This window comes from Geospiza fortis, unplaced genomic scaffold (assembly GCF_000277835.1).
Source record: "Geospiza fortis unplaced genomic scaffold, GeoFor_1.0 scaffold351, whole genome shotgun sequence".
NCBI classification, from domain to species: domain Eukaryota; kingdom Metazoa; phylum Chordata; class Aves; order Passeriformes; family Thraupidae; genus Geospiza; species Geospiza fortis.
In genome coordinates this window covers 1,547,592-1,563,824 of record NW_005054419.1, presented here as the reverse complement: position 1 = coordinate 1,563,824, position 16,233 = coordinate 1,547,592, and the positions used below count along the sequence as shown (strand labels likewise).

General features: G+C 41.5%; 2 protein-coding genes across 2 annotated transcripts in view; one reads left to right on the top strand and one right to left on the bottom strand.

Annotated features, from left to right (window-relative positions):
- The window catches only part of CHRAC1 (chromatin accessibility complex subunit 1), a 6,441-nt gene extending 4,108 nt beyond the window's left edge, over positions 1-2,333 (top strand). The window contains exons 2-3 of the mRNA XM_031061610.1: positions 609-735; positions 1,495-2,333. Coding sequence (XP_030917470.1) covers positions 609-735; positions 1,495-1,640 — 273 coding nt within the window. The 3' untranslated portion in view covers positions 1,641-2,333. The remainder of the gene's footprint in view (positions 1-608; positions 736-1,494) is intronic.
- Positions 2,334-11,305: 8,972 nt separating this feature from the next.
- Positions 11,306-16,233, bottom strand: part of AGO2 (argonaute RISC catalytic component 2) — a 33,660-nt gene continuing 28,732 nt past the window's right edge. Inside the window, 1 exon segment of the mRNA XM_031061607.1 lies at positions 11,306-16,106. Within this exon segment, the coding sequence (XP_030917467.1) occupies positions 15,998-16,106 (109 nt within the window). The 3' untranslated portion in view covers positions 11,306-15,997.

Below are 16,233 nucleotides of genomic sequence, written 5' to 3'. Positions count from 1 at the left end.
GCTGTTCCTCACGGCCAAGGCCCCGGTACCGGCTCGCCCTGCCCTGCCCTCGGGCCCCCCGCTCCTCCCCGGCCCCGGCTGAGGGGCCTCTGCCTTCGGAGCGCTGCCGCGGCCCCGAGCCGGGTCCCGCTCCCCTTCTCTGTCCGCATCCCGAGTCTAGAATCACAGAATGGTTTGTGATGGAAGGAACCTGAAAAAACATCTATTTCCAAAGCCCTGCCACGGACAGGGACACCTTCTACTGTCCCAGGTTGCTCCAAGCTCCGTCCACCCTGGCCTTGGACGCTTCCAGGGATGGGGTGGCCGCAGCTTCTCTGGGCAACCTGTGCCAGGGCCTCACCACCCTCAGAGGGAAGAATTTCTTCCTAACAACTGATCTAAACCTACTTTCTGTCAGTTTGAAGCCATTCCCCCTTGTCTTGTCACTACATGCCTTTGTAAATAGTCTCTCTCCATCTTTCCTGTAGACTCCCTTCAGGTACTGAAATTTAATGAGTCTCTGCACTGAGTATATGTGCAGTTAAATACGGTGCTTCTGCCTTTAGATAGGGATCTATGACATGTGTGAATTCTTAGTCTGACTATGCAGTTTTGTTTTCATTTTTTAGGAGCTTTTTGTTCAGTATTTGGCTACATACTCCTACAAACACGGCAGAGGGAAGGAGAAGAATGCTCTGACGTACACTGACCTGTCTCATACAGCAGAAGAGTGTGAGACCTTTCAGTTCCTTGCAGGTATTACTAAAACAAGGATAAATCCAGTGTCTGCTTTGGAAAATGAAATCTTGCTCTTAATGTTCTGTTTTGTGAGGACCCAGTTCTCCTACTGGTCATTGATCTCCTGCTTAGCATTCAACTGGAACTCATAAACTACTTCCCTGAAAACATTTCTTTGTGAATGGGGATATTTCTGCTGCCTGTAAATGATACAGTTACACTGTATACAGTTCTCAGGATATTGCTTTAAGCATTTCCTAAATTCCAGCAGTTCCATCTGAAAGCTTTCAGCCTGTGAAAGAAGATTATTGCACGTCTTTAGGTGAGAAGTTATGTGGACCAAAAATGACACATAGGAATCTATAAGTTTTGAGAAAAGAAGCTTCATCATATGGTCTCTCTATGCTTCTAGATACACAGACACACACACGTTTTTACTGATACTTGGGTTTTATATTAATGGCTCGTTGGATCTAAGGCAGTTGAGCTCTCTGTTTTACAGCAAATAATTTACATCAGCAGACAGTAAAAGTTGTCAGTAATCAGTCATGAAATAGAGTCCTTATCTTGGGTTACTTGTGCCATAAGTGGGAACTCCCTCCTACTCTTACAGGAGTGTGTGGGTCAGGCTGACTTACCTGGTTATTTACCTAAGATTTGTTAAAAATATTAATATTTCTTTTTGACTTCATTTCTTTAGTGGTTTGGATGCAACAGTATTAACAAGGCAATGCAAGTATTCAAACTGACAATTAAAACAACAATTCTGCCTTTCAGATATCTTGCCAAAGAAGATTCTAGCTAGCAAATACCTAAAAATGCTTGAAAAAGAGAAGCGAGATGGAGAAGTGAGGGAAGATGATGATGAGGCTGAGGAGGAAGAGGATGAAGACGAAGCTGTTGGTGACAGTGTTGGATCTTAAGGCCAATGGAGAATTGCTTCATAGTTGATCCATTTTTCTATTGTATAAAGGATGTTATTTTTGTGACTGAGAATCCAGATGCTGGATGTATTTTTACACTGAGCCATCTGCTTTTGCTTTAAGAAGTTTAGAAATTGAACTTTATACTCATTGGAGAATGGAATTCTTCCCTCAGAAACACGGTGGGGTAGGAAGAGACAGTGCGAACCTGACAGCAGAGCTTGGTCAGGTGATTTGAAATGACTTTGTCAGACAATCATTACCCAAATATAAAATTTCTTACAGGCAGCTTTCAGTTCAAAAGCTCCAAAAGTGGACCAAGTCCATTAAAAAAGTCTGTGAAAGCAGCCTTGTGGGCACCCAAATGGGAGAGGAGGAGATCCATCCCAAGAGCTAATGGTGGTTCTGTAGCTCTGGTGGTAAATGGGGTAGAAAATTATGTAAATATGTGCATCCAGAACCCTTTTCTTGAATGAACTCCAGTTCTGCAGTTTCTCTTGCCAAAATGCACATTGAAGTCTTAATTGTGGGTTCTTGAGAAAGAGCAGCTCCTTTACCATGTGAGCGACAGAGATGGATTTTTCATTTGGTTTTGGTTTGCTTTTCTTTTTTTACTACAGAAATGGCAACCATCCTGTGTAGAACTTTACAGGCAACTTTTTAAAATAAATGTTTTGTATGAAAACTTGACAATGGATGCAGAAACTTCTGTAGTTCTTTCCAGTTTCAGCCACACATGTGGTCAGTGTGACAATGTCTGAGAGAGAGAAGTGACCAAGATCTGTCCCCAGAGGTGAAAAATGCCCCAGGTAAGCAAGGGAATGTTAACAGGTGATAAAAACCTCCCACTCTAAAAAAGCTGAGCAGCAAATCAGCCAGGAATTTGTCTCAAGCAACAGCCTAATTTGGAGGGCATGGTAAAGAGTTACCAGAACTGAACAGCTGAACAATTTCTCTTGGGTTGAAGGCACAACCACACTCAGCTTCTCTTAAAACTTAGCAGGGAGCTCCAGCATATCCACAATCCAGCACATTCCATATTCTAGGAAAGCCAAGTGGAGCTTAGGCAGGTAGGGTCAGGGACTGGCAGAGCTCCTGAGCCACACCAGAAATGCTCCTGCTGTTTTAACAGAGCAGAGGATGCTGCACTGTAAGAAATGTTCCTGAAGTTGCCATAAATGAAAATCATATTGTACCAGGAATTTTGCAGTGAGTGCTGAGTGGGGCTGGATCCCTGGGGATTCCCAAGTGGGTAAAGGCAGAACTAAACCATTGTTCCAAGAGCTGGTTTGTGCTTTTTTATTATTAAAAGTGCATGGAGATGGGTGGAGAACGGAGTGTGGAATGCTGTTCAGGGAGAGGGGGTGCCAGTTTTTTGGGAAAGAAAAAAAGATCCATCAGCACAAATTTGCACAGTGAATTTATATCAGAAACAGGGATGAGGGCAACAAGCAAATACCTGAACCATGGATGGGTCACAACCAAAGAGAGGAACATCCTCAAACAGCCCTGGCAGGGGTCTGAGCACAGCCCCATCCCCACCCCTGCACCCTGGGGACAGGAGGCAGGAAGAGAAAAGGGACTGGGAAAGGGGTGGAAGGTGTTTTAATGCCACCTAATTTGTCAGTAAATGATATCATTTTCCCTCCAGTCACATCTCTTTTGCCCATCACAGCAGCTTTTCAGTGACCTCGCTGTTTGTACCTCAACTCTTGAGCTTTTTAATCCTATTTTCTCCCTCTGTGCAAACTGCATCATTTAACAGGAGCTTCCTCAAAAGTGACCAAGTATCTTGACCTGTTTAAGGTGGTGTGGGATTTTTAGGCAATGGATCACAGGCCAAGGGACACTTTTGGGTTAATTATTATCATTATTATTATTATTACAGACATGTTTCTATCATTTTTCCCCACAACACCAGCTTGTGAGACCCTTCCCCACCCCAGCCAATGCTGCTCAAAGGACATGAAGTTTTCTAAACTTGTCAAAATGACAAAAGAGCTGTGGTTAGTAAGTATAAATCACCACATTTCATCCCTCTCAGAAGTTTCCTGTGGGATGATGAACATATTCTGTGAATTCCTGAGCCCAGAAGAATGTGCACACCCTTCTGGATTCATTCAGCCAGAATCCTCGATGGGGACTTCAGAGCTGCCAAAATCTGCCACAGCCCTCTCCGAGGCCCTGCAGCTGCCAAAGCTCGTTGCCATCAAACCAGTGAAGGGTAATTTGTTTTCCCCAAGAGCCTGACCCAGAGCTAAACCTCATCCATTTCAAAGTGGTGTTTCAATAAACAATGGAAAAAATAAAGGGAAGAGACAGCTCTGACAGTATTTCATATTACTGAGTAAAACCAATCTGTGTTTGCAGGGTTGGACTCCCAGAGGAAGCTCCTTGGCATCCTTGCAATTCTGTTGGATGCTTTATAGTCACCACCAGGTGCTACATTTTCTTCATTTAAAAATTGATCACTGTAGGGATTCACTCAGAAAAAAACATAAATAAAAAAATTTCAGGCATGTGGTTTCCAAAATGTTCATCTTCCCACAAGAATTCCAGGATTACAACTTGTAAGCAGATAAAGCAGCATGGATTGTGTCTAGCTGGACACAGGGAGGGTGGAAGCACAGGGAAACATCCAAACACAAACAAGGGGAGAAATGCAAGGGAGGGCAATGGACCAGAGATTTTGGCAGTCTCACAGTGCACAAGTAACTGCAGAAAATGCCCAAATATGAAATGAAAAGACATCAAACAATATCTTGTAAAGATGAGGAATTTTATTTTATTGACATACTATGAGGCAAAACAAAATTGACACCATACAAAATAACTTTATAAAATATCATTCACATCATTATTTTGTCAGGAATTACAGCATTCTGAGCTTGTTACAAGTCTTATGTTTTGAGGTGAAAAACACTATGCTAAATCTTTAGTATTAGTTGTATATATACAGTAAGAAACCAGAACAGAACCTGTTAGGTTTTTCATGAGTTTATTGCAAAAGTAGTGCAAACTATTTTACCTTGCAAGCTGTAAAACAAACTTGGAAAAGGACCCACCTAAGCTTAAAAACATGACAATAAATGCTCAATTTCACAGCCTTTGAAGCTTCCTTCAACAGTTCTCAACAAAAATTCCCCATCTCTGCACATTTTTAGATCTTCACTGACTCGGAATTGAAGGAGTAGAGGGTGGACCTGCAGTAAGGAGCAGGCAGAGAGCAGGAGGGTCCTGCTCCAACGTGGGGCACTGCTGTTACCCATGGATTTGGGGAATCACCCCCACAACACCCACCAGTGGGGCAGGTTTGGTCACTGTGTGCCCCCATTAATCAACTGCCCCTTTCCACACTCATATTTAAGAAAAGAGTCAAGAAAGCAGAATGAGCCAAAACAAACCAAAACCACAAACCATAATTAAGAATTAGGAACATGTATTGTCTGTTTTAGGAATATAGTATCCATTCCCTCCTTTCCTGAAGTCTATAAAGCAAATTTCCATGGTCCCCCTCCCCGTGTGTACACACTGCAGGGCACATCCCACCCCAAACTCCTGCAGGATCCCAAGGCAGGATACTACATTCTGTGAGATCCAGAGAAAACAATGGCCTAAAACACTACTGGGGTCCCCCAAAGCAAACAGGTAGCTAAGTCGTCTCCTAAAAAATCAGAAAAGCAAACAAATGCTACATGAAAAATGTTTAAGAAACCAAATGCAGCATATTCAGGCTCTTTTTTATTTTTTTATCTTGAGGTACCTATATAAATATTACCTTCTGCAAAGTACGATTGGTTTTGTTAAAAAACTAAAGTCCTTATCATGAGCCAATTGCAGGGCAAACATTATTACTGAGAAAGTGCAACCATGCTGATCATTTATCTGCAGCATATTAAAGGATGATTAGGCTTTAGAAAATATAGCTTAAGTCTAGACCTGATGGAGCAGTTTTATAAAAACACTGAACAGAGGCATTTTCCTTTTGCTTGAGTCTCTCTGCAACAGAAAGCCTTAGGAAACAGCTGGGAAGTCCTGCCATGATGGAATGCACTTTTACAATCCCATATATAGATTTTTTTTCTTTTAATATTCAAACTAAATACAAATTTACAGCAAAGATTCCCCCTCTGTAGTAGGTACTGGTAAATAGTGGATTTTTAAAAATTTTTTTAAACTTCAAAAAATGATAGCATATCACAACTTAAAGCTTTCCAAAGCTTTGAGTAAAAAAGGTTCACATAGTAGAAAAAACTTACACATAGTTGTAAACTGTTACATACAAAACTGTGGAAAGGTCAATGATGTTTTATTCCTTCACCCTTACATGTGTATCCCTTCATTTTATATTTATATACATACACATACACAAAGTCAGGTGCTATGTGCATATATAGAGACACAGAGATGTAGAGATCTGGGGTCAGGATTAAAGATTTCCAAAACCACCTTTATTGGCTATTTCTCTTTGCCTAGGTCAGCTGTGATACTTGATTTTACAACTTGCTACACCAAAAAATATTTTCAAATTCAGTTTTTCGTGGCGCAGTTAAAAACCATCTGCTGTTTTTAATCAGGAAGATGAGTTTTGATTGTTGTGCACTGGGGAGAAAAAAACACAAAGGCACAAAGAATAGAACTCAAATCCAAGATTATTGTTTCAGAACACGAAACCCGAGGGTTTGGGCCACGGATGGGGTCAGTTTGGTCGCCTTTGCCAAATCTCCTTGACAATTTGAGTAATTAGCACCCAACTGGTTACATGAGGTAGATCCAAATCGAAAAAAAAAAAATAAATAAAAGCAAGCTGGGTCCCCAACACTTTTTTTTTTTGCCTCTATTTAAAATGTTTTAAGGATCCTATGTCAGTCATAACAAGTGGAAGCAATGGCACCTACCCAAAAGCAAGCATGGAATTCAAGAATGGCTTTTTCTGGGATGTAAAATTTGAAGTGTTAAATCACAATCCTCCTTCAGGCAGAGAGATTTGCTGGCAGGGGGAGGGAAGAGAATAGGTCTGAGAACAAGGACAACACAAAGCTGAGATTTGGGAAAGCCTGTTTGGGGTCAGCTGCCAGAGGAATGCTCTAGAGCCTGTGACAGCCAGCGCCCAAAGAGGCATCACAGTACAGAGCTACAGGTGTCCCTTGTTTCTCACGTCAGGAGACTGCCTTGGCTAACACTGAAGCTCTACAGGAACATCCTCCTGTAGTTACACAGTATTTTTGCATACTCTGAGAGAGGAATCTGACACATTTAGCATTTAGTTAAGGCTTAGTTTAAAGTGGCCTGGCCACACAGCATCACACAAGTGCTCACCCAGGGCAGCGAGAGAAGCAATGGGTGAATTCCACCCCTGTGATCCCCGCAGCATTGCCAAGTGATGCCACAACCTCCATGGCCAACCCTGCAGTGCCAGGGATGCCCTGCACATCAGTTGAGGGCAATTCTGGGCCTGGTTTTGCATTACAAGTGCTACTCTCACCCAGCCAGCACCAATCATTTCTATACTGCAAGCACAAGAAAGTTCCACAGAGATGCAACACACACACAACACTACTCAACACACATTTAGTACCACTTGGAACAACTTTAACATCATAGCTTTCTTTTTACCTCAAAAAAAAAACCAAAAAACAAAAAACCAAACAATAACAACAAAAAACACTTTAAATGGTCACAAAAGCATTTTGATTGGAAGGAACATTTACAAAATGAAGCTTCTGGATTGATTTTTGGTTCTTTTTTTCAGTTATTTTATAAAAAATAATATTAAAAGAATTCTTGAAACTACTAAAAGATTAAAATCTCAAAAGATAAAGTCAGTTAATTTTGCAATGTACCAAAATTAAAGCAAAAAAAAATAGATTTAATCAATACATTCTGTTTTCCATCTTGCCCTCCCAGGATCAAGTCAAGCACTCCGCTGCACAGAAATCCAGGGCTGGATCTTTACTTATCAACTGCTCTAAATGCTGAAATCTTCGTGATTGTACAATAAAATACTGCAAAAGCCAGGGAAATTGTGCTTGTTATTTCCAGCCAAATACTGCCTTTGTATCTTTTACAGCCAGCCTATACACTGTCCCCTGTTCTGTCACACATGTGTGTGCACTCACAGAGAAAGGGACACACACAGATCTAAAAATCTAAACTTTACCAACAAATTACAGAAAGGAAGTCGTAACACTCTTCAGGATGGCAGAGAACTTTGCCAGATGTAATTCCTCATTGCACCTCATTCAAAATTTGATTTTCCAAGATAAATCTAAAGCTTACTCCTTAATGGCTTTTGATATTTTTTCGGGTTTTTTTTCTCTTATTTTCTTTAAAATGCAATTATGAAGTTGTCATTTGTAAATGAGATGAGCAATTGAAGGGCTCAGTCTTTAAGTTTCATGAGAAAATCTACCAGGAATGACAGACTTTGGGTCAAATCCTTGGTTTTTAACATCATAGAAGCAGTGCTATAAAACAGTGAGGTTTGAGCACCTCACAGTTGATGCAGAACTTAACTTTGGTGAAATCCAGAAACAAAATTCACTGCATGGCATGTTGGTACATGAGAGGTCTGATCCAACCCCCAGCAGCTGAGGCTTTGGGGTGCCCATAGAGCCCAGACAAGATCTGCTTTGAGTCCAGTACATATCAGGCAAAAACGTGCAATTTCACAAAAACCAACATGACTGAAGCTTCCTCTATTCATGGCTTTTAAACCAGGAAAACCTGATAAATACAGAAATGAGTCCACATTATTATCTTTTTTTTCTGACAGGAAATCTAAGCTAACAAAGCAAACACAAACAGCACCAGCCAGGGGATTAGAGACTCCCAAGCTTGCCTGTTGACCTGTTGACCATTCATGCTTGCCAAGCACACCCAAAAAAACCCTGTAAAATGACCAGAAAAGTTTAAATTTATATTTTGGGGACAATTCCTAGGCTTGCTCCCAGGTCAGACAGCATCTGCAATCCCTGCTCATGAGCAGAGAGCAGCTGTTGCAGCAAGTGGTTTAGTTGTGGTTAAAAAAGGGAGGAAAAAAATAATAAAATTAAATAGCACATCTAAAATGTGGGGGAAAAACACAACTAAAATTTGTGCACTCCTGAGAGCCCTATGGAAAGGATCATTCCCCTTGATATAGAACTGCCATGCAACCCAAGGCTCCTCAGGGAGGTTGCTTGGTGGAAGAGCAGCCCCGGGCAGGTTTGCAATGGATCTGCTGAGGCAGCACATGGACAAATCCAAAGGAATTGCTTTTTTGGGGGATATTTAGGTGGGAGGAAGGAGCAGCCACAGCCTGCAGCTGGTGCTGTGGGTTTGCAGGGCTGCCACTTGCAGAACTCCCACAATGAACTCCTGCCAACCTCTCATCCATCACTCCAGAACCAGCAAAGTTCTGGAGCAGAACTTTGGCCCAGCCCCAGCCAAGTCAGAGCTCCCCAAAATCTCAAATCAACTCAGGGAGCTCCCTGCAGCCTTCCCCTCCTCGGATGGGCCAGCAGATGGGTGCAGGATTTCTCAGGGGCACTTGCAGACAAGCCAGAAGGAAAACGAAGAATTAAACTGCCACCTTAACAAGTGCTTAAATTGGCAATTTTGAAGGAAATGCCTCCCCTCCTTCCTCTCTTCCCCAAGGCTTGGAGTACCCAGGATTTCTCTTCTCTAGGGCATGAGCAGCACCCAGCATGGAGATCCTTCACTCCCCAAACTTCCTGATGATCCTGGGTCTGCCTTGTCTGGAAGACACAAAATTCTGTTCCCATCAATGACACAGGAGCCGTTCAGCATCTCTGCACAGTGCAAGCCCTGCCAGCAATAGTGTCCACAATCTGCAGTGCAAATGTAGTGAAACATCTTCTCCAAAGCAGCCATTTACCCTGCACTCCACACTTTTGGGGAGGCTTTGAGAAATCATGACTGAGAACTGAGCCAAACTGACAGGATTTTACCCATTCAGTTATTGATGAGCTGGTTCAGAATGGTTTATTCAGTCTCTTCAAAATCTGTGTTCCAGAAAGTCAGGACATAAAGCAATCCTCCTGCCATGGATGAGCTTCATTAGTGTCTAGGCCCAGAGATTAAGGGAAGGAAATCACAGGGAAAACAGAATCCCAGGAAGCTCACTCTGATAGGCCAAAATCCACAGCAGAAAACCCAGGTACTTGTAAATAAAAATCAACTTTAACACTGCTATGAAACCACACCAGCACACTGTGCTCCAACAGGTATTTCTGTCAGCAGAGTGGTTTGTTCTGAGATGAGGAAGCTTGTTTGGAATAATTGTAAACAAAATCTGATGCATTAACACAGTTTTCTACAGTTTCATTTCAGGTCACCTAAAGTACCTCAGCCCACGTGCACTGATGTCAAGGTTGAGTTTTGGCCAAGGCTTTGCACAGAACTGACACCAAACAGTCCCAAGATGAACATACTCAGGTTTGGGGCTGGATTTTGGTGTTTTGGTTTGGTTTTTTCCCCCACATTTTAAAGTTTATCATTTTCTGAGCAGGGAATAAAGTATTTTCATTCTTACAGTTGACGTCACCTTACCTAAAAAACACATTAAAAAAATAATCTAATACATATTTTTTGCCTCAGACTCAAAATATATTGCAAGCACCTTCATGTCATTTGCAGAGAAAACCTGACATTTTCTGGCCAACAGGTAAAGTACAGAAACATTTTTCATTTAGAAAACAACAGTATAGAAACTCAAGTGAAGGGAGAGGTCACAGAAGGAGCTGCTGCTATGGAGTGACCCTGACCAGAAGCAGATGTGCCAGATGTGCCCCTTGCCAGGCCTGGTACTCTCTCAGTACACAGGGATGCCTCTGGAAGCCAGAGGGAAGGCTGAGCAGCCACCCAGGATCACAGTATGGCACTGCCCAGTAAGGAACAGACCAGCACAAACCCAGTCCCTCTGGGAGCATTTTGGCTGCTTAGTGGGAGGTTCACTTCAATTAATTCTTCCACAAAGGAATACAGGAGGTAGCCTTGAACTGCACCTGCTTTGAAACTAAAGATTCCCACAAACCCACTTCTGTAGTGATTTGGCCAAGCAATTACATTCAAATTAACACTTCAAAGAAACGACTCTGACAAAGCAACTGAAACACTAAATGGGATTAAACAGGTTCTGTCCCACACCAAGCACACACAGCACCCCCTTCCCATACAATTTGAATTAAACCCTCTCAGAAATCCATCTTTCCAGTCATTAACCCTCAGAAACAGAAGGCAGAACTTGCTGGTTTGCATCCTAACATCAGCCAGTGGGGCTGGAGTTGGGGTTTGTCCTGCCCCTGAGGGTTCTGGAAGCAAAAGGCAATTGCTGATGGATGGATGGGAGATCCACGGGCAGCTCAGAGCACTGAAACATCCTCTGCACTGCCCAATCCCAGACAGACAGCAAGACATCATAACTGGATCCCAAATCCCTGTCATTCCACTAATTCTGCCACATCCACGGATTCTGCTTCTACAACACAAGAATCAGACAAGCAAGGAACACCTTGAGAGCTACATCTGATAATCCAAATATTACATTAATGCCATCAGTCAGCAAACTGATACCAAAATTGGCATTTGAACCTTGCACAGACAGTGCAAGCTGTGCACAGAGCACAGTGAGAGCTGAAAAACTGCATCTCTGTGGTCTGGGAGAAATGTGCACAGAGGAGAGAAGGAAGAAATGTTTTATAAATTCACACAAACTCTAAATATTTCCACTGTGATACAGCAACTGTGCCCTTCTTGGACTGATACCATAATGCACACAAAGTATAAGAACATTTAACACCAAAGCTCCCACCTCAACACGGGAAAACATGGCAGTATTCTGGAAAATAGAACAAGGAATGGTATCCCCAGCATTTCAGTACTTGCTGTGCAGAGCACTATTTACAGTATTTTCAAACAGCTACAGCAGATGCAAAAAAAAAAAAATCTTACAGTAAAAAGGGAGTTTAAAAAACCCAACAATCAGTGCAATTACCTTCTACTGGAAGTTTTCCTTAAGAAAGATGGCATGTGTGCATCAAGAAGCATGTGACCAAATGGAATATAAAAGTAAAAAACAAAGGACTGCCCTGCATTAGGAATGGTGAAAGCCACACAAAAAGAGATACTGTGGTAGGAGAAGAGTATTAAAAAACCAGGAAAACAAGTGAGTTTAATTACACTGGTCTCAAGTGTGAAAAATACTGAGAACTCTTCTTACATTCGTTTAGTTAATGAGTAAAATATGTATTATTAAAAGTCCCTTATGGGTTATTTATGCCACCAGAGGTGCTCACTTGACTGAGTCTGCTATGTAATCAAAAGCCTTTAGTCAGGAAGAAAAACTCAGAAGTATCTTAGAAACTTCAATCTTTCAGAAAAAAACCCCTAAACTCCTCACACCTCCTCTCCAGAAGTTTTAATTTGACAATCATTATGGAAAAACCTCTTGTCTTATGTTATAAAAATGATCCAACAAGAACAAGACTCTGTTACAATAAAGGCTGCAGGAGTTACTGAGAGAGGCAGAATTAAAGCCAAACTTTCACAACCTTTTTGCTTTTACAATCAGGGAACCCTGCCTGGAGGCCTGGATGGAGATCAAAGGGATTTGTTACCTGACAGATCAAGAAACAAGGGAATGCCTGTGCCAAAGCCTCTGGAACATGGAAGATCATTGATTGCAATTCACAAAGTCAAATATTCTAAAGCAAGCCAAGCCAAAAAAAGGAGCTCTAATAAAACAAGTGACCTCACTCTGTACATCAGTGCATACACACACACATGTGTTAAGTTGCATAGGGCTGTCTTAAATGCCACATAAAGCAGAGACAAATCCACCTCCTCCAGCATTTCCCAACAGGACATTTGCTCCTCAGGATCAGCTCAGTTTTCTCCTTGGGGCTGGAACAGATGGAGTGGACTGGTCACTCTGTTCAGCCACTGCAGCAGAAACCTCCACCACCAAGCAAATCTCATTATTGCATTAGATTTTGCACATCACGGGAAAAAAGACAAACTTTTAAGTATTTTGTGTATTTTGATAGTACTTGTCACCTCCCAAAAGGAGCATTTCACACTTGCTGATGCTGTTTTGGGGGGATTGTGCAATGGGACTCCTCTGCACAGGCTGGAAAATGCCCCAAGTGCCCAAGGGTGGCACAAATTTGGTTATTGCTGAGCTGACCTGCACAGTGACCCAGACTCAGAGCTGAGACCTCAGCTGGCATTCTCCACCAGCAGCCTGGGGGAGACCGAGACTTCTTGAGCTTTGTGCTGACCTGAGATGTTGCTGTTCTACACCAGACATGTGGGAGGTACAAAATAAAAAATAATTCTAGGATTTTATGTGTTTGTGGCAGGTTTTTTTGGACAGAAGACATTCTTGAATGTGTAACTTATGTTAAAAATATTCCCAGAAAGAGAGGTGCTGGGCTGCCAGCATGCTGTACTTTACAAAGTATATACCTAATCAGTTTGGTTTTTTTTTTTTCATGCTTTAAATTATTCACTAATTCACCACTGGTGGGAGAGAAAAGAAGAGAGACACAAGTGAAACATGAGAGTTAGAAATTAATTTGCCCATCACCAAATAAATGCAGACCTACTTTACAACTTTACCAGTTGTCGAGTCTTTCTGTGAATCACAAGGCATAAAGAATTAGCAGTATTTAGAGGCTTAGAAAGGTCTGTAAAAGGTAAAAATGTCCTGAAATGCACATAAACATCCCAAGTTCTTCACACTTAGGGAAGGAAAGCTACATAATTTCTGCTTATTCCAAGAGGATGCACAAACAACAGCTACTCTCAGATGAAGGGCCTGCCTGAAACTCCTTTTCTCACAAAGGAAACATCTTAAATAGGATGCAGTGCAGTCCCAGGCTGCTTCAGAAATGAGATTTGAGGTCAAGACAGATCCTGCCCTCCTCACCCCATCTGACCACCTGTACAATTCCACTGTTCCAGATCTGCATGGAAAGAGGGGGATGAATTTCACATCCAAGAGGTCTCTGCATAACAGACAGCAAATAAGTTAAATGATGTCTTAAAATGGATGTTCTTTATCCTATTTGATAAGAAGAATTCATATAAAAATAATTCTTATATAAAACTCTGCCAAATGAATATCTTCACTGAAATAGGAAAGCTCTGAAGGAAACACAGAGAAGTGCAACACACCCACCACGGGGAGGATCTGCAGCTTGAGGGGAGGTAGGTACAACCTCGCTGGACACAGCAAGACTGACAATGCTACCTAGGATTTGCTTCAAATTTACAGAAATCTGAATTTATAGAACTATGACCAAGAAGACACTCTGAGCCAGCAGCCTAATCACCCAATTAGAATAGTACAAATATGATTATTCCATTAACAGGTTTTACATTTGACCTACAAAACATTGACAACTGACACACTGCTACAAGGTGAAGATCTGAACTGGAATTATGTACCTAAAAAGTGTTTATGCAGCAAAGGTTGGGCATTTTCTAGCTTATCCAACACCACCTGGTGGCAGCTGACCTGCTCTGTGGCCCAGAGCTCTGCATGGCTTAAAGCTACTTGCCCATCCCAGTGGCCAGAGGTAAAAGTGTCCAAACAGAGACTGAGCAGCTGCTCGGAGAAAAGGGAAAAGACAAAGCAAAATCCATCAGTCGAGGAGAATGAAGGTTTTCCAGCCTGCCTCTCAGCATCTTATTTCACTTATCCCATGGAAAAACAAACAAGATCAAGTCAGCATAAACAACTTTCCTGGGCTTTTTCCATTTTCTCCTAAACCTGCTCATGGCATTGTCATTAGTGCAATGGTTTACATGTGTGTTATGGTTTTTATGAATCCAGTGTGCAAACTAACAGAAGCATCTGTCTCATAATTATCAGTTTTAAATAATGCTTCTCCTAAGAGAATGGCAAAACTCTCACCTTTCCTACAGATCTTATGCATAACGAAGAGAGCTTCACCTCCCTCCCTAAGTAAACTTCAGTTTCCTAATTTTTTTATCTTTACTGCATAGATTCACTGACTTGTGCCTAACTTCCAGCGAGCCACTCTCCTCTAGCAGAGCTCCTGCTTCACCACTACTCAACATATAAATAAAATACAATTGTTTTGTGCTTGAATGAATGTAGAATGTTGGTCTTGTGTGCGTCTGAACCGCAGAGGTAAAACCTGCTGTGTTGTGTGCACATTGAAAAAGCCTTTCTGCAAATCCCAAGCTACAACAGACACTGGCTGCATCTCTCTCCTCACACCACATCGATTGCATATTTTTTTTTTTGCATTTGAAGAGTAATGTCCCCACAAAAAGGATCTTACTTTCTAAGTTCAAAGCATTCTTGATATGTTAACAGAAGTATAATGAGCACTCCTTAGTAAATAAAAATAAATAATAGCATCTAGTCTATCACATTAATACTGTGAAACATATATAAAATTTACATTAACTCAAACAACAGTGAAAAAGGATTGTACTGTATTTATCACCACAGACCCGTATTCTTTAGAGACTTTGGAAAGTAAGTGTCACAGTCCTGTATGACAAATCCTAAAGTTAGCTGTCAGTATGATTTTAAAAAAATCTTTAGAAATTTTTTTAAATGGCACATTTTCTTCTGCCAATCTAACTGGAGCTATTAAAAGCTTAGGTACAGGTTTACTCTTTTTTTTAAGTTCATCTTTAGTCTATGAAAAACATTTTAAAATGCAGCACAATAAAAAACATTCAAGAACAAGCTTCAGAAAATACATTTGTCCTTAGACACACAGAATAATCTGAGAATAATCTTTATAAGACAATTAGAAACCAGAATTTTGTCACGCTCTTATTTTGAAAATAAAAATTTTGTAAATGCATCTAGAATAATCAAGGCTTCATAAATACTCAAAAAATGCTTTGCTTTCCTGTGTACTAAAAGCTGATTCACAGCACTTTAGCTCATCAAACCTTAGTATGAATTAATCTTTCCAAATTATCAAAAGCAACTCAATGAACAGCAAACTGAATGAGGAGTTTTGTGGGTTGGGTTGTTGGTTTGGTTTTTTTGTTTATCTTCCCTAAGCCCTGAGATTACAGCTCTTGATTTAATTATAAAATCTGGGTCTGTTTTATACCAAGCAGCTCAGAGATTTTTGGCAAACCACATTTCTGACAACAGTGGGGTTTGGTACAAGAACGCAGTTTGTGATCAAGTCTGAAATTCTGGACGGAAGGCTTCCTTGCAAATGGGAAAGAAAGGAATAAAGATGCATCACTCATTGCTGGCTGTCCCTGGGCTGGGGCATCTGTTGGTCTAAGTGCAGCTGGTCTGGTGTGAATCCAACTCTGCCTTGTCCGGAGCCAATGAACATGAAAAGATGTCAAGCAAAGTACATCGTGCGCAGCGTGTCCTGGTGCACCTGGACTGCCTTAGCAAGTGCTTGGTGGTCTCTGCCATTGCTCTGGCCAGAAGTGTGGCTTCCTTCAGCACTGAAAGAGAAGGGAGGGGGGGAACAAAAACCAACAGGTTGGGGGGGAAGAGAAACCCTACTGTCACCCTGATTTTTTAAGATTTGCTAAGGCATCTGATGTTTACATTCTTGTAACGAACTTTCTC